Source organism: Ochotona curzoniae, unplaced genomic scaffold (genome assembly GCF_017591425.1).
Source record: "Ochotona curzoniae isolate NIBS_2020 unplaced genomic scaffold, NIBS_Ocur_1.0 contig_1, whole genome shotgun sequence".
In the NCBI taxonomy this organism is placed as follows: Eukaryota; Metazoa; Chordata; class Mammalia; order Lagomorpha; family Ochotonidae; genus Ochotona; species Ochotona curzoniae.
Window position 1 is genome coordinate 37,090,494 of NW_024464918.1, and position 21,095 is coordinate 37,111,588.

Here is a 21,095-nt window from a genome sequence, read left to right on the forward strand (position 1 = left end):
CCTCCAGGCTGGAGGATGCTTTTAGTCCAAGTGTGGGTTGAGGAGTGGGAACGTGATTTTAACAAAACCCTAGTCACTTTACACAGAGGCACAATTACATATCCTAGGAAGTTTCTTTTTCTTGGGTTAAAGAAACACTAGCTTGAATTTCAAAAGGAGAAGCACAGTTAATGGCAATGAGCACAGTATTAACACGTGTTTTTGATAACAGTCCTTAAAGCACATGGCAAAACCTCTGGTTTTTATTTTAATATAGGCTTTTATTTCCCAAGTTTTCCATTAAGAATTTTCTATCTGCTAATTACTTTATGCTTTCTTGAAGATTTTTTTGAGGCTTCACCAACTTTACACGTATTATTTAAAATGATCCGAACACACTCTAAATAAAAAACAGAAGGAATTCTGAGATTGCCCTTTATATAAGCTAACCTCAGTGTATGCAGGTCAAATTCTACTTGGCAATAAATTGTTGCGAATCTCAGTCATGTAAGTGATTAATCAGACTAAAATAGCACTGAGTCAAGTACCAGTTTGAGAAAATGTAAACCTTTTCCTAGAAATACTCAAATCGTGTTCACTAGATATATACTGTTTTTAATGAGATAAAACTTGTGAAAATGCTGGGTTTTCAATATCGTTAATGAAATAATTCCCCAGAAGGCGAGAAACACGGTTATAGCCATATCTTCCTATGTTAATGATTTACAAGCAGTTTTTTTGCTGGCAACTAGTACAGAGAAGAATGAGTCAGGTAAGTACTAAGGAAAAGAAATAAGGTTCTACTTGTTGTAAACCGTTGTACATGTAGGCAATATCTGACTTCATTTATCTTTGGCACTTTTACAGACAGTGGTTGAACTAAGCCAAAGGTGAAGAGTATTTCGTAATACATTTTAGGAAATGTCGATTCCCCAATTTTGAAAATGCTATAACCTAATTCTAACAATTAGCTGAGATCAATTGGAATTGGTCAATTAGCCAGTTATGATCCAAAAGTCTAATTAACAGCAGTCACTGAAAGAAATGAGGGAGAAAATCTCCTTAGAAATAGAAAAGTAGGATGACTCCTTACAATTTTTAGAATTTTAGATTTGGGGTTATAAAGCATCTTTAACAGTGCTTGAGTGATACAGAATCCCAGCCTTAACAACTATCCTTTAATAACTTACAGTGCAGGTCACCAACTAAACTATATCCTCAATACTTTTTTCTTGGGAAAGAACCCACAAGGGCACAGACAGAACTGTGCCTTTCCCATTTGTTGTCCTTCTCTCGGTCTGCCTCTCTTTTAGGGGAGCAGTGCCTCACCTAAGCTCTGCGGGGTGAAGGGGTTCTGGGAGCCACATGCTAAACCTTGTGCCTGGGAACCTTGCCTCCAACCCTGAGTGCTTGCTGCTGAGTGCAGCTTCACCCTACAGCCTCAGGCCGTCAGCAATCTCCCATTGCTGGGACAATTCCCACAGAGCAGCCGTGGTCTGCAGAGCAACTCTATTTGTCTCCTTGATTCCAAAGTCAGAATCAGGATGAGGGTTTTGGTGTGAGCATTTTTCCCCACTGCAGAGACCAGGAAGCTTTCTCCTTTATATCAATTGATGACACAAGTAATCAGAGTTAAACCAGTGGATACTCTAAGAAATACTTAGAAAAAAGTCATGTTCCTGAAGGTAGTGAAAACAGATACCACTGCAGAAGAGGCTGCCACTTTGATATAAGGCTTAATTCTAACCGGTCAGGACTTGAGGAGCACCTCAAGCCTATCTGGCTAAACTAATCACTGTCCACCATGTCTTCACTGAGTGCTACTGTTGTTTCTAGATAGCAAAGAATGTTCTGTTTTCATTTTGGAAGCTGACAGTCATCCAGCATAGCCACATGACTAAAACCAAATGCATAGCAAGAGATGACTCCGCTAGCACAGCTAACCAGTGGTTCTGTCCAGTCTGTTCTCAGTGCTTATCTGCCTACATTACCTCTAACAGAAAGGACTATACCAACTTGGACTACAGAAAAAAACCTTAATTTTGATATTAGAATTATGCCAGATAGAATAATCTTTTCTCCATGGACATGGTTGAATATACTATAAAAATTTGATGAAGAGAAATCTTAAGCTTGAAAATCTTTAAAAAAAAAAACATTTTTGGCACTTTTCTCTTACTAATGCAAATCTCAGACACATGGAGCAAAGAATCAAATTTCACAGGGAATGTTCATGCATTTAGAAAACCATTATGCAAGTTCAGCTGTGGCATCTGCAAAGACACTACTATTACAGTCCGTGCCTTGTCCAAAACAAAAGTCTGTGCTAGAAAGAGCTAAGAGCTAGCTGAGAGCAACTAAGAAAGTGAAAATTAGAAATGACTCATTTCAGCCAATCATGAAACAGAGCATGTCAAAGAATACCCCAGAGCTGGAAGCCAGGAGAGGACTTCCCATGTGTCAGAGTGACAAGAGCAGCAGAATGAGCAGTTCTCAAGTGTGTAGGCCTCCCACAGTGCACCTGTGCACAAGAGGTCCTCTGTGGCTTGCCCCGGGGAGCACCTCTAAGTGTGGAGAGATGGGGCATGTCACTGCTTTAGCTGAAGAGGCACAGATGCCCATACTGGACACCCATAAGACTGGAATACTTCAGAATTAGACAAGTGGGATGGGAACAGGGGACCCACCACACTGACAACCAACCTGTGTACCATGGGTGTGTTTTTCTCCAGAAGGTTGGCCTGAAAGGGACGAGGATACAGGCTCCATCAGCACTGATAATGGTGACAACACTGATAAAAATGCTCATGAGTCAGAGATACACATGTTACCAGGTACAGCCCACTACAACTGTCCCACAGTAAATGCAAAAGCCTCTGGGACTTCAACTTTATTCTAAATATTCGGAATGAATCTTGTCCAAAAACCCCCCTCAGGTGTATAATTAATATCAAGTGCTCACATTTTCAGGGTGTCCTCTCTAGATAAGACACATTCAAATGAAACATTTGACCAGAAAGGATGCCAAACATTAGAACCTGTTTTATTGCATGATGTTTGCATAAGAAAAACTATTGTTGAAAACTGTAAGGCATCATGCATTCACTGATAAGCTAATTATTAACTGTACACTTGGGGGTGAACATATAATCCGAAATTTAAAAACTAGTTCCAAAAAAGTACATAAAAAATTTAACATGATGAGCTTTTAAATGTGTATTTGTAGTTTCATATTGTTAGAAAGTGCTTCAAATGTACTGCTGGAAAGACACTCTTTATAAAGGGTGCTGGGGTGATGTCAGATTATAAACTGTAAAAACTATTTCATGTAATTAGAAAGCTAAGGTGATATCCAAACTTACTTGAATCAGTTTCAATTCTCACTCAAATTAAGTCGATATATTAATATTCTACAAAACATCTGCTTTTTAACCAACAAAAGTCTATTGAATTCAAGTTCCGCAAGTTGAGTGATCAAATCTCTGGGTGGCCTGACTGTGGAGGCCCAGAAGCCATGCAGGCTGGCATTAGTCAATGTACTGTGCCATCCAGCGGAAGCCTTCTCCATATCCTTGCCTTTTGAGCACACTGCACATGAAAACTTCCAGAGGTCGAGCGTTTAGTTCTTTCAGAGACACATTCCCCTAAAAAAGAACACACACACACATATTATAGTGGAGTTTCACAGCATGCAACTCCATTCAAAGGTGACTGACAAGGCTGTGCCTGCTTGACCACTCAGTTCCCTACACACACTTCACCTTGGGAAAGAATGGCCCTTTAGTGGGAAGTAGGCGAGCTTGTAAGGCGCACAAGAAGAAAAATAGTATGACTTACAAAAGTCCAAACTGGCTTCACTGAACTTAAAAACAGACACTCTCTGAGCAGGTTAGGACCAAATAAAGCACTTCTGAAAGCTAAGGTGGAGCTGACTTATTAAAAAGAAGACAAAATCTCAATCTATATGGAGCTCTATTCTGAGTAAGGATCTGCGCACCAAAGAAATTTTGCCTGCACACTTGGGATTTTCCATTGTTTACCTGGGATTTTCAACAACACTAGGATTCCTTCTGCCCTGTTATTTAACAAAGTCCAGGAATAAAGAGTATAGGTGTGTTGGCTCAACTGGCTAATCCTCAACTTCCAAGGGCCAGCATCCCATCTGGGCACTGGTTTGTGTCCCTGCTGCTCCACTTCCCATCCAGCTCCTGCTTATAACCTAAAAAAGCAGAAGAGGATGGTCCAAAGCTTTGAGATCCTAGACCAATGTAGGAGATGTGGAAGAAGCTCCTGGCTTTGGATTGGCTTAAATTTGGCCACTGCAGCCATTTGGGAACTGAACCAACAGATGGAAGATGTTTCTCTCCAGCGGAAGGAAGATTTGTATTTCCTTCTCTTTGCAAATTTGCCTTTCCAATAAAAATAAATCTTTAAAAAAATAACGAATAAATAAAGTTTATGTTGAAAAATCTGTTAAATATTACTACTGATATTTTATCAAGTTTTTCTGGTCAACACAGGGCCTAAACAAACTATGGTATGTTTAAAAATTCAATTCTTTTTTTCCCCCAAGATTTATTTATTTTATAACTTAAAAGGCAGAGTCAAGAGAGATCCAGGTCTCCCACGTTGGGGCTGGAACCAAGTACTTGGATTGCCTGCTGCTGCTGTACCAAGCACATTAGCATGGAGTTAGATCAGAAGTAGAGCAACTGAGACTTGAATACGCGATGCTGTTGTGGCATGTAGTGGCTTAACCTGCTGAAACACAACACTGGTACCCGGCGCACTGACCTAGCGGCTAAAGTCCTCGCTTTGAACATGCTGGGATCCCATATGGGCGCCGGTTCTAATCCCAGTGGCTCCACTTCCCATCCTGCTCCCTGCTTGTGGCCTGGGAAAGCAGTGGAGGACAGCCCAAACACTTGGGACTCTGCATCTGTGTGGGAGACCTGGAAGCAGCTCCAGGCTCCTGGCTTAAGACTGGCACAGCACTGGCTGTTGCGGTCACTTGGAGAGTAAATCATTGGACAGAAGATCTTCCTCTCTGTCTCTCCTCCTTTCTGTATATCTGACTTTGCAATTAAAAAAAAAAAAAAGAAAGAAAGAAAAAATACAACATTGGCCCTTGGTGGCCAATTCTGAAAATTTATGATAAGTAAAATACTTTTTAAAGGTTTATTTATTTTTATTGGAAAGGCTACTATGCTGGACCCATAAATGACAATTTTAACAAAAAAGAAGGTAATAAGCATCTGTAGCTGGGCCACTGTAATTTACAAAAACACAGGTACCACAAAATCACACTTTCTAGCTTTTTGTTGTTGTTACCTTTCCTGTTGTCTGTCCATATAAGCCAAACATCTCTCTTAACCTCTCTTCACTGATGGCTTCAGGTCTGTCAATCTTATTCCCAAGAATCAGTATAGGTACATTAGCAATGGTTTCATCTGTCATTAATGACTGAAAGAAACAATACAAAAGATAAGACACCAAAACAATCAATGATTCATTCTATACCATATCAAGTCATGCCAACTCCCTTTGGCAAACTTCTCCCACAGCATCATGTGCTTGGTGAGACCATTAACTCAACTCTTGTGCTCCCCAAGGCTCTTGCTGTGAGTGCTCATCCTGTTGACTGTGTAATAAAGCATGAAGTCCAGAGGTGAGACCAACACCAAGACGTTACGCAGACCTGGTTTTTGTTTCCAAGTTGTGATCTTGGGCAAATCAGTGTCACTGAAGCTGTGAGATTAGGAACAGCAGCATGAAATAATATACAGTATCTGGCACAAGGCAGGAACTTAGGAATTCCCTGGCCATTTCAAGACCAGAGAGCCTACTGGCCACATGAATAAACACTTGTTTGTCCTCTCTGGGAAGAGGAACCAATCATGGACCTGATTAGTCTGCTGCCCCGGATTCAGTACTGGCCTAGCCTGTTTCTCCCCAGGGCTTTGGAGAAGGGAGAGGAGGTACCTGCACAGCCTCTGCTCACTCCTGGGAGTGCTGATGAACACAGCATGTTGTACCAGTTCCAGGTTCTGGCCAACTCCTGACAAAATGGCTTCTAGGAAACTAGGGACTGAAGATCAACCCACTCCAGGAATGCAGCAGACAGGAAATATACTAGAACCCGCTTTGTACAAGGTGTGCTCCTCAAGACTTCAGGAAGGATATCTGAAGTAATTCCTCAATAGCTGCAACTACTCCAACTTACTCCCTCTGTATTCTAACTAATCACCGAGCTCAACAAACGGCCAGGACTTTCCTCAGACTGCAGAAAAGCTGCATTCTGGTATCTGTATCTCCAATCCATTTTAGGCTTACCAGAGTTCAGTATGTTTAGTTTTAATCACTTACATTAAGTTCTTCTTTGGATTCTAACAGCCTCTCGTGGTCTGCACAATCCACAAGAAATACAATACCATTGATGGCAGGAAGGTAGTTCTTCCACACTCTTCGAGCTAACAAAAACAACCACGAGTTAGATTTTATTTGCTGGAAGAATCCAACAAAATAATGAGTGAAGTTACTGCTTGGCTGCTGCTACTTCACCATATAGCCAGTTTAATCTTTTATCTGATGGTGCTGAAAACTTTTCATCATAAAAGATATTTCAAGTTTTCTTTTATGTAAGCCAGTTAAATACTATCCTTTTCTTCAATTAGCCCATGTAAGAACAGAATGGATACTTGGCTACCATTGGACAAAGATACATGACAAATTTAGCATAGGGTCATTACTATATAAATGTAACATACCAGCAGAAAACTACTTTATATACCTGTGCAATAACCACTTTTTACATTAAAAAACAAAACAAAAAAAATAACCACTTTTTGACATTTCCAATTTATCAAGTTTTTTTGTCCTTTGGAAAAAATTTTTTTTGGTGGGGAGGGGGCCAGGGCTAAATAAGAAGTAAGTGACAGTGCTGGGTACAAGCCTCTTTAACTAAAATATTAAAAGCAAATGGCTCTATTCAAAACAGAAAACAAATGAAATCTTAATACATAACTAAAGTCTGTGAAACCCTAAGAGTAATTTTCTGGAGCCCAGCACAGTAGCCTAGTGACTAAAGTCCTTGCCTTCCACACTCAGGATCCCATATGGATGCTGCTTCATATCCCAGCTGCTTCACTTCCCTTCCAGCTCAGTACTTGTGGCCTGGGAAAAGCAGCTGAGGACAGCCCAAAGCCTTGGGAACCTGTACCACACAGGAGACCTGGAAGAAGCTCCTGGCTTCTGGCTTCAGATTGGCTCAGTTCTAGCCATTGTGGCCACTTGGGGAGTAAACCAGCAAATGGGGGATCTTTTCTCTCTGTCTCTCCGTCTCTCTGTAAATCTGACTTTCCAATTAAATCTAAAAAAAAAAAAAGTAATTTTCCCAGGATAGGAATATATCACAAGAAAATAGTTTTCTGATTTAAGTTTTAAGACATATGTTGAAATTTTTTAAAAAAATAAAGGCTTAGACAAACTATTACATTCAAATTCACTTCTGTCCTCATATTCCTGAAATCAATATCTGCAAATTATTACTCAGTATGTTTTGGAAAATGCTGGTCTGGCTGAGTAAAGAGAACAGAAAAGGGGAACAGCAGGAAATAAGGACCAGATGGCAGGTCAATTAGTAAGGCTTTCATTTTCAAGTACTAAGTTAGTTATTGAAGCCTCACACAACATTAACATAGTCACAAACTATGACGGCAGGTGAGAAACAGACAAGAAGAGAGACAGAATGGCAGCTAAACTGTACTCATGTTTTGTCACCATTAGCGATTCTTACTTAACTGACCAGGAGCATCACAAAAATCATTCTTTATAGTTTTTTCTTTAGAAATTTGAACTAATTTTCACTTTTTGTTTAAAATAATAATTCATTTTTATATGAAATGCATATTTACAGAAAGGAGAGACAGAAAGATATTCCACCAGCTGGTTCACTCCCAAAATTGCCACAACATCTGCAGCTGAGCCAATGTAAAACGAGAAGCTTCTTCTGGGTCTCCCACGTGTGTGAAGCGTCCCACGGCTTTGCATTGTCCTCCTCTGCTTTCCCAGGCCATAAATAGGAAGCTGGATAGGAAATGGAGCAGCTAGAACATGAACCAGCACCCACATGGGATGCTGGCGCTTGCAGAAGGAGAATTAGCCAAATGAGCTATTGCACCAGTCCCATCTTTTTTTTTTCTTTTAAAGAGAGACAAAAAGATTTCCATTCTCTCATTCAAATGTCTGTAACAGACAGGGCTAGGGCACACTAAAGACAGAAGCCCAGAATTCAATCCAGCCCTCCCATGTGAGCGGCAGGAACCCAAGCACTTGAGGCCTCACCTGCTGATTCCCAGGGTGCACATGAGCAGGAAGCAGAACTGGGGGAACAGCCCGGCCTTGAATCCAGGCAGTCTGATATGGGACTTGGGCATCCCAATAGCATCTTAACCGCCATGCACAAGCTGGCCCCCACTCCTGATTTTCAAAGCATTTATCTGGGGATACTAATTCCTAAATTTAAATTTACTCTGATCTTGCTTGCATAGAATCAGATTTCATGTCCTAGAACCTAATAGTTCTGTATTTATTAAGTTAAAATATAACATCTGTAAGAATAATCAAATCTTACCTTGAACATGTCCACCCAGGTCAAAAGTTGTAAAAGTCATGCCAGCAATCGTCAGTTCTTCTGAAGCTAAATACAATAAATAATTCTTTACAACATAGAACACATAAACTCACCCATGGCATACATCATTACTTAATGTCTGGTTCATTAAAATTGTGAATAAAATCAAACTCAACATTTAGGAATCGGTAAGAGAATACATAGTTATGCTCCAATTTGAATTAAAAACACAATGCATACCATCATAATAATAAATTCTGGTCTTCATTATCTTTCATAAATAAAACATTTATTTTCCCTTCACTGTTCTTTCTACTAAAAATGTTTGCTATGTATTCAATTAACTGCTTCAATCTATTAATTTTTTATGTAGCTTAAATAATAATTATCTCTTAAAACTGACAAGAGACAGACTTTAAAAAAAATGTGGCCATTACTTCTTCAAATATTTTTCTACTCCCTCTACTCTGCTTTTGGAATTTTAATTATAGGTTTACAAACTGTTTTTCATTGAAGCTGTTTATTTTTCTTTTAAGTCATTTCTCTTTCTTACTCATTTTTTTAGTTTCTATCTCACTGAAATAAACCACTGATATTTCCCTCTGCAGTGCTAGCATTAACAGGATTTTAGTCCCAACCAATGAAAATTTCATTACAGATACTAGAAGTTCCATCTGGTTGTTTTCTGTTTTCTTTTTTAAAGATTTATACATTTTTTATTGGAAAGAGAGATATACAGGCGAAAGGAGACACAGAAAGATCTTCCATCCACTGGTTCACTCCCCAAATGGCTGTAACAGTCAGCCGAGCTGATCCAAAGCCAGGAGCCGGGAACTTTTCAGGCTCTCCCAACTACATGTTCCCCACTCCCGCTTTAAGTCTTTGAGCACATTCATTAAAATTGTCTTAACCACCTTATTTACTAATTCTATCATTTGTCACTTTCCTATTAATTTTTCTCCAGGATATGGACCACATTTTCCTGCTCCTTTACATGTCTAGCAATTTTATAATAGTTGCTGAATTTTGTTGTATTGCTTTGAAGATTAGATTTTGTTCTGACAGTTAAGTTGCTGGCAGATTTTTAAGTTCTGTTTGGACAAACCTAGAGTTGCCTTGAGCTTGGGGCTAGCTTTGCTCCATTGATAAGGCATGATCCTTTTGGGGTTTTTACTGAGTGCCTTGTATAGCCAACCAAATATTCTCTTTGTAGCTGGTAGGAAGCTGAATCCTTCCCAATCTTACATGACTTATAGTAATCATCTGACTATCAAGTGGTAATTGTGTTTTCTCAGAAAACGGTTCTTTGGTCTTGTGGAATGGAATTCCAACCACAGCATATGTAGATTGGTTTTCAGCCACACAAATGTCTGCAGTCCTCTCTTCAGACCTCCTCCATTTTGGCACCCTGCCTGCCCAGACCTTGGCTTCTCCAAAGTGTGTCTGTCAAGGCCTTGGCTAAGACAGACTTCGAGCTGTGTTTCAGTTTCCTCTCTTTGTAAAATACTCTGGAAAACTACCTTCAGGCATAAAGCTAGAATAGTGGAGGCTTTTTTTTTTCCTCTCAGAAACCCTTCCACCATTCCTGTGCTTCCTACTGCCCAATATCTGAAAACAGTTACCATATATTTTTGGTCCAGTTTTCTAGTACTTTAGGGTGGCGGAGTAATTCCACATTGTCACTGCCTCACAGCCCAAAGTCCCCCACAACTGTAATGAAAGTTTCAGTGTAAATATTTTGACCCAGAATAGTATGTTCTGTTAAGCTTTGAATACCAATTGCATAAAACACTGAATACAGTCTGTGCTCAAAGTTGCTATTTTCCAGGAAATAATGATGTTTGTATGTGGTTGGAAAGCCACTGGGATGGTTATGATTACTTATACATAAAGGAACTTCCAGAATGATTAATTAACCTACAGAACACTGCTAGACAACTCAGAAAGTCTCCTTTAACCATTCCAAGATCGGGCCTCACCATTAGAAGCAACCAATGATTTGAATTTGGTTAATGTACCTATTCTAGAATTACACATAAATGGCATCAGACTGCAGATAATTTTTTAGTGGCAAGCTTCTTCCATGTAGCATTAATATGACTGAATGTAACAGTAATTTATTCCTCTTTCTTGCTAAAGCCCAATGTTTATTCAATATTTAAAAAAATTTAATTAATTTGGTGGTAGGGAAGGGGGTAAGGAGGAAAGGGAAGGAGAGACAAAGACAGAGAGCTGCCATCTGTTGGCTTCTTCCCTAGCAACAGGCAAGGATGGGCCAAATAAAAAGGGGAGGAGCTGCGGAACCCAATCCAGGTCTCAGCTAGGACTCTGGAATTGGGAGCAGAGCCGGGACTCAAACCCAGGCACTCTGACCTGGGATGGAGGCTCCCAAGTGGTGCCTTAACCTCAGGCCAAATGCCCACTTATGCTGCTTCCGTCAGTTAGATGTGGCAGATGTTTCCAGTTTGGGACTATTATAAATAAGGCTGGTATAAACAGTCCTATGCAAGGCTCTTGTTTTCATTTCTCCCAGATAAATGCCCATGAGTGTAACTGCTGGATCGTGAGATTTCTCCATGATACTTTTGATACTTCAGTTTGAGAAACAGAAGTTGAAATGAGTGTGAGCCGTGCTCTATGTCACTGCTATAGCGCTGGCATCTACAACAATGTCTGATACAAAGTTGGGGCTCAGTAGATTTTTTGCTGAATAAGAGAGCAACACCAAAAAGTAAAAAAATGATTTACACTTAATATAAGACCACTCTGCAGTCTCTTCCAATTCTGCTGTTTTTGCAGACAATTTTATATATTCAATTTCACCATGATCATTTTTCCTTAATAGTATTGATCGTGTATCAGAATCTTATTGCCAAGCCCCACTCTTTTCTCCTAATAAAAGATTTATCAATTTTATGAAATCTTCCTTTTCCAGTCTTACTAACAACAACAAAAACACAAACAAAATACAAACCATATCTGGTTAGTGCACATGACTCAGCAGCACTGGATCTTATGGGGGGACATACTTACTGGGATGTAACGTTGGGACATGCTGTCCAAGTCTGTCATCTTTTAGCATGTGTAGCAATGTTGTTTTTCCTGCATTATCCAATCCAAGAAATACCAATTTACCAGTTTTCTTATATAATCCTGCAGAGTAAGAGTTACGATTAGTGAAAGCAGTATAAGTAATCTGACTCAGATTATTCAAATCTTTAAATCTGACCCAGATAAGTGTAGAATTATAATCTATTTTAAGATTACGAGAGTGAGAGAGCAAGTAAGCAGTCTTCTGATTCACTCTCCAAATGGCCAGAATGGCGCTGGCTGGGCCAGAACAATGCCAGCTGCTTCATCTGAGTCTCCCATGTTGGAACAGGAGTCCAGGTCCATCACACCAGTGCATGGAAACTTTTTTTTAAGTTTTAATATTTTCCCAGATGAAAAGTTTTATTTATTTGAAAGAAAGAAAGAGAACAGAGCAAGATGTTTCACCCTTTGCAGACAAGGCTGAGCCAAGTGGAAGCCAAGAGCTTAGAACTCTATCCAAGTCTCCTCCATGCGTGGCAGAAACCAAGTACATGCGTCATCAGTGGCTACCTCCCTGTTGTAAATCAGCAGGAAGCTGAAACTGAAGCAGAGTAGCCAGGACACAAACCAGGTACTGCGATCTGGAATTCAGATAACCCAAGTGGCATCTAACCACAGGAACAAACACCTGTCCCTGTTCCCTACCTTGTTCTCTCTCTGCTTCTCAAACAAAAACTAGTGACTCTTACGATTGCTGGATAATTATGTTTATTAATAATCTGCTTGCTGGAAATATTTTTCCCAATATTTGAGCAATGGGGGTGGGACAAGTAGAGAAGAGACAGAGCCCCCATGTGCTGCTGCTTCAGCCTGCAGATGCCAGCAGCAGCTGAGCCAAGCTGGGCCTCAAGCCAAGAACTCAATCCAGGTCTCAGATGTAAAGACAGGAATCCAGTCACTTGGTTCATCTCCCAGAATGTCCATTGGCAGGAAGCTAGAGTCAGGAATAGAGCAAGGAACTGAACTCAGGAATTCTAATGTGGGATGCAGACATGCATCAACTGAGAAAATGCATGCAAGCATGAAGTACATACACTAGTTAATAAATGGTAGGCATTTCTGTTAGTAATCTTCCTTTATTAGCAAATTTGAGACAAAGAGAGCACTCCCATCTGCTGGTTCACTCCCCAACACCGGTGAGCTGGGGCCAAGCAGAAGGCAGAGTGGGGAGTCAGGAGCCCAGGAGCACAGGCCAGCCTCCAAGGATCTCCGATCAGTGAGAGGTTGGAGGTGAGAGGCTGAAGTCAGAGAAAGACACCGACGCCAGAATCTTGACATGGACTGTGGGTGTCTTAGAGTCTTAACTGCTAGGTCAAAGGACACCCCATTAGTAGTATTTTTACAAGTGACAATTATTATTGCCATTTTATAGATGAGAAAACTTGGGGTACAGTGGAGAAAGTAATCTATTCAAAATTATATTATTTGTTTATTAAGATTTATTTAAAATGTAGAGTTAGAGAGAGAGAGAGACTCATCTTCCATCCAGTATTTCATTTCTCAAATGGCTGCAATGGCCAACACTGGAGCAGTCTGAAGCCAGGAGCCAAGAAGTGCATCCTGATCTCCAGTGTGGATAGGAAGGGCCTAAGCACTTGGAACATCCTCTGCTGTTTTCCCAAGCAATTAGCAGGGAGCTGAATCAGAAATGGACCAGCCAGGCCTCCAAACCATGTTCATGTGGGATGCTGGCACTGTAGGCAGTGGTTTAATCTGCCATCCCAAGATCCATACTTTAAAACAGATGTGCAATTGGATATGTTTTCAAGTCCACATCATATATATGTGTGCAAGCGTGTATCTGTGTGTGTGTGTGTGTGTGTACATTCAAAACACAGAGTGACAGATTTTTCACTGCTGGTTGACTCCCTAAATGCCTGCAACATCCAGGACTGGGCAAAGCCAAAGCCAGAAACTTTATCCTTGGTAACCTGTATGGGTGGCATGGACTCAAGTACAGAGCTATCACCTGCTGCTTCTAAGGTACATTAGCAGGAAGCTGGATCAGAAAGACAGTAGCTGGGACTTGAAATGGCAATCTACCCAAGAGGAAGATTACTCAAAGTACCCACATTCTTTTTTATTTTATTGTTTTCAATTTTATGGTACAATTCCATAGGGTCTGGGATTTCCCTCCCAACCCTCCAACTCCCACCCCGACTGATTTTCCCCATATTATAATATATATTACATATTGTAATATTGCAATACAACATGTATACGTATGTATATATTATATATGTGTGTGTATATACATATGTATATATTATAATATGTACATTGTATGTTGTAATATGCATATTGTAATATACATGTTACAATAGTATAGTCCTTCATAAGCAGTCATAAGTCCATCAGTCTGTTATTTAAGTGTGCCCCGACATTGCTGGTACGATGTCAGACAGTCCAGCATCCTACAAAGCCCACATTCTTAATCCCCGGTTTATTTATAAAGAGGATCAACAAATAATCATCATCCTATAAATAAGTTCAAGCAAGATAACTATAAAGAACAAAGAGACAACATTACCTAAAAACTGTAGCACACTGCTGAAGCCACTGTAAATCCAATCAAATATGAAGGACATGTCCAAATCTTACCAAGGTCTGAAAAAAAGGAGTTTTGAATTTAATTGCCAACAGTAAACATCTTCACACACAAAAAAATCTATTTATTTTTGTTTGAAAGGCAGATTTTTCACAGAAAGCAAAGGTCTTCCATCCACTGGTTTACTCCCCAGATGGCTATAAGAGCCAGAGCTGAGCTGGGAGCCAGGAGCTTCTTGTAGGTCTCCTACATGGGTGTACGGTTCCAAGGACTTGGACCACACCTTGCTGCTTTCCCAAGCCGTAGGCAGAGAGCTGGATTGGAAGTGGAACAGCCAGGACACAAACCAATGCCCATATATGATAACAGAACCACAGAGTAGAGGATTAGCCAGCCACCACATCGGGCCCCAGTAAACACTAACTTTCAAATGCCAAATCTGTGAACATGATAACCACAACAATTTTACTACAAATAAATCCTATTATGAAGACCGGTTTAATCTGATCTGTTCTTACATGTGAAAAAGAAAATATCACTAAGATACCAAGTAGAGACAGCTGTTGCTCATTAAAGTAACAAAATGAAGAAAGAATCAGAAAAGCCAGGACTAGAAAGGATGTGATAAAGAAGACACTGTTGCTGAAAGTATAAATTGTGTACAGATCTTTTTCAAAATCAATCTGGCAGTAATATATGTGTTAATACCATTTGGCTCAGAATTTTACTTCCAGAAATTGTCATAACATAACATAGAAAAGTTTCATGCATAAAGATGTGTATCAGAAATGTTAAGAAAAATATCTGGAAATAATCTATGCTCAACAAGTTAGAAGCCAGTGTACTGTCTTCTGTAACAGTCACATCCCTGTGCATGCCAGTTCAAGTCCTGCCTGTGCCACTCACACGGGACAGTCAGATGGAATTCCTGGCTTTGGCCTGGCCTAAACTATGTTGCCAGCATTTGGGGCGTGAACCAGAGAATGGAATGTCTCTGCCTCTCTCACTCTCTGTAATTCTGCCTTTCAAATAGATGATAATTCGTAAGTAAATTAAAAAAAAAATAGGAAGCTAATTAAATGGTAGTATATATATAGTGGGATATTTACCAAAACCTGTGGATAGAGAGAGAAGAGGAGGTGGACAGATTATGACAAAGAAGGAAGAGTATGCAAGTCTCATCATACTAGCATAAAGTAAAGATAGTTTTTTTTTTTATTTAGGATTTATTTTTATTGAAAAGTCAGATAAACAGAGAGGAGAAGAGACAGAAATGAAGATCCTCTGTTGATTCACTCCCCAATCTGGGCTGATCTGAAGCTAGGAGACCGGAGCCTCCTCTGGGTTTCCCACGTGGGTGCAAGGTCCCAAGGTTTTGGGCCATCTTCAAATGCTCTCCCATGCCACAAGCAAGGAGCTGGATGGGAAGCAGAGCAGCTGGGACCTGAACTGGTTCCCATATGAGATCCCAGCGCATGCAAGGTGAGGATTTTAGCCACCAGACTACTGCACTGGGCCCCCAAAGTGTCATCTTAAACTTACATGTTGCATAGTCCAAGGAACCATAGCATTCAGTTTGCTGGGACCGAGACAAGAAGATGAGAAATCAGCCCCCATCAATACAACTTTGGAGGCCACAAGGAGCCAACTGCTGACAGCAGAGCTGGCTGCAGAAGTGGCCAGAAGTAAAATGCAAGACTGTCTCCATGCTTCATGAATGGAACAACCTTGAACAAGTTTAAGTTTCTTATAAAAAAAATCCCTCAAGGTAAAGATCAAGTGAAATAAAATGCTCAAAATAAGCCCACTGCCACTGTTTGTGGAGTGGGAAGAGAGGTCAACAGGCAGAAGCATTAAGGAAAGATTCTTTTTTTCAAAAGAAAAAAATCTGAAAAGGAATGAGAGGAAAGAGATTCTCAAGGAAGGGTGAGGCTTGACTACGATAAACTGAAGGAAAGCAGCCAGTGGAAGGGAAGAGGTCAAAGCCAAAGAAAAAGAAGGAATGAACTAGAACGGAGGAACAAACTCTCCAGAGGAGCTTGAAATGAGACTCTATCTTTCCTGTTGAGATAGAAATCTGTGGCCTTGTCAGGGATCTAATTCCCAAACTGAAGGAGCAAAGAAGAAATTTTAAGCCACAGAGTACATATCATAATAGCTACTACAGGGAGTGGATCAAGTTAAAGAATTGCCAGGGACCCAAGGGCTCATCCACAGCAGAGCCAAGGAGCACTGAGTTCTGACCTTCCACTAGCCAGCAGCAATGGCAGCTTAGGCTTTAGGGAACATGGAGCTCGGGGAGAGGAAAAAGGGCGGTGCAACAGGACTTTGTGAGCTGCACCGACAGAGCTGCACAGTGAGCGGACAAAGTACAAGAGGTCGCCATGCAACCAGTGGGGTGGTGATCAAAGGCAAGGTTCTCACAGAACAGAACTGGGAGAATACAGGAGAAATCTAAGCCAGAAGGAAGGTGGAGATATAGTAAAACAGTGAGAGGTGAATTGTGGACCAGAATTGAGGCAGCAAAGTACAAGTAATAATGAGATTGAAGAGTTCAAGACAAGCTCAAGACAATATCAAGAGAAGTACTGGGTGGCAGCAAATGTCAAGGCCTGGCTCTGGAATGAACAGATGAAGAGAAGTGGGGGTGAGAGACTAGGTTGGGAAGCTAGGTTACAGGGTACACTGTCCACAATGACAAACAATGGAATCCCTGCAAGAGTGGACAACACTGCTATGAAAATTAATGCAAAGTCTCTACTGCAGATGACTACAGGTTTTGATGACACCTCTGAGTAATGGTGAAGATAAAAGGGCAAGCCTTGAAGGAAAATGGATGTTTGGGGGTTGGTGCTGAGCCATAGCAAGCTATGACTTCACATGCAGGCCTGGCAACCCATATGTCCTGACTACTCCACTTCCAACCCAGCTCCCTGTTAATGGACTGGGAAAATAGCAGAGGATGGCCCATCATTGGACCAATACGCCTATGTGGAAGAACTGGAAGAAGCCCCTGGCTCCTGTGGACCAGCCCAGCTCCAGCTATAGAGGCCACTTGGGAGGTGAACCCAACAGGTAGAAAATCTCTCGCTCTCTCTGCTTCTCTTTCCCTCTAAATCTGACTTTCCAATAAAAATAAATATTTAAAAACAAAAATGGATATTTTAATGGAATAACTATACCAGTTTGCTGTTGCAACATTTTTATTCTAAGACAAATAATCTAATAACATACATGGAGAAACTATGCTTTAGAGGCTCAGCACTATGTACAGTTCTATAAAGTTATCAGTCATTGGAAACAGGCAGACTTCATTCCTCAGTTGCTGTTCTAAGAACAAGTGGAAATACTCAATCAACTAAGTATAAACATTACTTAGCTACAGACACCTAAGTGCTGGGAACAGGTTACATAACAGTGAGCACACTATTCAGATATGTGAAGAGCAAAGGTCAAGAACAAGGAAACATATACACGTCAGCAGATTTATTTACTGCATGAAATCAACACCAAACAGGAAAAGTCCTGATGCAGATTTAAAGAATGATCTCAAGTATCACGAAAATCAGTGCAAGGGACAGAATGGAAAAAAAAAAAACATATCACATTACCAATAGTGTCTTAACACCTTATTCCACTAAGCTCTTATGGATGATTTGATCTACAGGTAATGTACAGAAAAGGCAAATCCCTACAAGTAAGCAGATTAGGAAGAAGGAAAACAGGGAGTGACTGCTGCTGGGTCCTGGGTTTCATTTTGGGGTGATGAAAATATCTTGGAATTAGATACTGCTGAGGGTTGCACAACATTGTAACTGCTACAAACACTGAGCTATATATTTTAACAGTAAAATTTATAGTCTTTCAATGATAGTTCAATAGAGCTACTGATTTTTAAAGCAAATTTAAAATTTTTACATGAACACTTAATGATTACAGCTGTCTTATACTAAATATTCACTTATATGAACTTCTTAAAGATATACATAGGAGGACAAAAGACAAATAGTCAAAAAGTACTACTGAGAGAAAAAGACACACTACTATTACCTAAAAAAGGCAAACAAAGTGTCAGAGTACGACCATAGGATCGATGTATTAATAACTTTGGGAAGAAAAGCATGATAGAGATGGATGGAGAACCCGTTCAAGGATTTAAAGAACAAATCTGGATTTAAAGTACACCTTTGCAAGTACTATTCTTTATTTCTGTAAAACAATCTTCCTAAGCCCATCTCCTCTTGAGTACAATAACAATGCCAAGGCCGCACAGAGTGCAAAGCCATATTAAACATAACACATGAAAATACTAGAGTACTGTTGACACCAGACAGCACAAAATGTGAACTGCCAAATTGCAATTGAACTTCAACAGTAACAACCCATAAACTTAAAAAAATTTCTAATGATATTTTGATTTTTTTAAGATTTATTTTATTTTTATTGCAAAGTCAGATAAACAGAGAGGAGGAGAGACAGAGAGAAATGAAGATGTTCCGTCCGATGATTCACTCCCCAAGTGACCACAACAGCCTGTGCTGTGCCAATCCAAAGCCAGGAGCCAGCAGCTCATTCAGGTCTCCCACATGGGTGCAGGGTCCCAAGGTTTTGAGCCATCCTCGACTGCTTTCCCAGGCTGCAATCTTGGAGCTGTATGGGAAGTGGAACAGCTGGGATGTGAACTGGCGCCCATATAAGACCCCGGTGTATGCAAGACGAGGCCGCAGGGATTAGAACCTGCACCAATGTGGATCCCAGCACATGCAAGGCGAGGAATTTAGCCACTAGGCTACTGCGCCAGGCCCTAACTGTAATTTCCCATCCAATTGTGCTTACTCAGACTTATGATGAAAATATGACCAAAATCTGGAATATCAGTATCCTATCTGTGAGGGAACTTATCAATTACCCTCTCCAAACTGGAACAGTACTGGAAATATAAAAGTGGCCTTACTATATTTATTTTGTAGGTTTTTTTCAGCAGGTGTCATAAGATGGACAAGTAAGATATTCAGTGCTTTAAGATTGTTTCTTTATACATTTTCTCCCGTAAAACTGTTTTCTTCCTATAGCCTTTACAGTTTTCAAACTGAGACAAATTTCTTTTAAAATGCAAGAAACATAGCATATGTATCAATTATAATATATATATATAATTAACCAAAAAAAAAACAACACAAAAAGCAAAAACGTTTTCAAGTTTTCTTTAGAGTAAAATGACAGTTAAGAGAGTTGAAACCCAGCCCAGCATGGTAGCCTAGGTGCTAAAGTCCTTGCCTTGGATGCGCCCAGATCCCATATGTGCGCGGTTCTACTCCGGGCAGCTCCACTTCCCATCCAGCTCCCTGCTTGTGACCTGGAAAGCAGTCCAGGATGGCCCAAAGTCTTGGAACCCTGCACCTGCATGGGAGACGCAGAAGTTCCTGGCTCCTGGCCTCAGATCGGAGCAGCTCCCGCCTTTGCAGTCACTTGGAGAGTGAATCATCGGTCGGAAGTTCCTCTCTGTCTCTCCTCCTCTCTGGTGTATTGACTTTGCAATAAAAATAAATAAATCTTTTAAAAAAGAGAGAGAGTTGAAACCTATATGCATATTTATGTAAACAGGACTTTTAAAAAAGAGTGACTCTATATTAAAAGAAAGTTGTTTTTGAGTTTGAGGGCTGAATGTCCTAACAATGAACTAAGAATATAAAAACTAATAAACATGATGGAAAATGCCCACTTTAAAGCACTCACTTTAAAGAACACTTTCAACACTGATCTCAACATTATTTGCCTAGTTGTGTTTTGGCCAAGAAACAATTTAAGCAAGTTTCAGCCCAGAGTGTACCTAGATAAGGGGGTGGAGACGCACTGAATCATGACTACAGAATTTGTGAGCTTGTAATGATGCAGCAAAGACTTTCATTTCTGATAGATGACTCTTGTGCCCCAATTCTCGCTGGAATTTCCACTCCCGCCCCATAGGGCAAGCCCAGGGAAGGGTGGAAGGTTCACCTTCCCCAATGCCCAACACGGCACGCCAACACGTTCCTTTCTACAAACTCTGACAACGCCAAGGTACTTTCTTTAAAAAGTTTTAACATCTCAAAACATTTGGCCGACACACCCAAGTCTACTGAAAGGTACAGCAGAAGATCAGACATGTTGCTTTGCTATATTGACATCACTAATCAGGAGTAAAATGTTCAATCTTCCTGTATTATCTGTCACAGAGATCACACTACCACCACCTTCCTTAGCGGACTGCTACTTGGGCAAAGCAAAAATAAAATCTATACATTTAGATGACAACACTGGCCGCTGCCTTCACCTCACCGGGGTGAGCTAACCGAGACCCGGAGGGCAGCAGCAGCCAACCTGCAGCCACCTCGCTCTTTCCTAAAATAACTCGGCGCTCCCGATGGGATGTCCGAGCGTCCATCGCGGAGGGCACCCCAGACCTGTCCACTCGGGCGCCCCCAGATCCCGGGGGTGAAAACCAGGCATCCCCTCTCCCAGGAGGGCCTTCCTCGCGAGGCCCACAGCCGCCGCCCGCCACTGCTCCCGGGAGCAGGGACTGCCACTCACCTGTGACCGAGGAGAACACGACTCTCGGGCTGGCGTCTGCCCTTACACCCTCCCAGCCCGACCTGCAAAGCGCGATGGCTGCCGCGGCCCTGGTTGGCGTCAGCTCCTTCCGGGCCGGCGGGTGCCTCACTAAGCCACGGTCCGCGGGGCCGCAACACCGCGCGCCCTCAGTTCCGCCTCCGCCGAGTCCCGCCGCTCGTTCTCCAGGTCGCGCCCAGCTTTTTCCCACACACATGCCTGAGCGCCTAGAAGGGCGAAGTACCAACCTCAACG

General features: G+C 41.1%; 1 protein-coding gene across 1 annotated transcript; it reads right to left on the bottom strand.

Moving 5' to 3' along the window:
• Positions 1 to 3,001: 3,001 nt before the first annotated feature.
• Positions 3,002 to 20,923, bottom strand: SAR1B (secretion associated Ras related GTPase 1B). The gene is made up of 7 exons (XM_040971923.1): positions 20,823 to 20,923; positions 14,235 to 14,311; positions 11,645 to 11,764; positions 8,612 to 8,677; positions 6,346 to 6,449; positions 5,311 to 5,442; positions 3,002 to 3,623 (listed from the first exon to the last, which is right to left on the bottom strand). The coding sequence occupies exons 2-7, from the start codon at positions 14,290 to 14,292 to the stop codon at positions 3,507 to 3,509; spliced, it is 597 nt and encodes a 198-aa protein (XP_040827857.1). The 5' UTR covers positions 14,293 to 14,311; positions 20,823 to 20,923; the 3' UTR covers positions 3,002 to 3,506.
• Positions 20,924 to 21,095: the final 172 nt, after the last annotated feature.

Excerpts from the sequence above, each read along its gene's own strand:
- SAR1B (XM_040971923.1), bottom strand. The coding sequence starts at position 14,292 with ATGTCCTTCATATTTGATTGGATTTACAGTGGCTTCAGCAGTGTGCTA. Across the intron at positions 11,765-14,234 it reads CAGTGTGCTACAGTTTTTAG|GATTATATAAGAAAACTGGT; the intron begins GTAATGTTGTCT and ends CTTACTCTGCAG. Across the intron at positions 6,450-8,611 it reads CCTGGGTGGACATGTTCAAG|CTCGAAGAGTGTGGAAGAAC; the intron begins GTAAGATTTGAT and ends TGTTTTTGTTAG.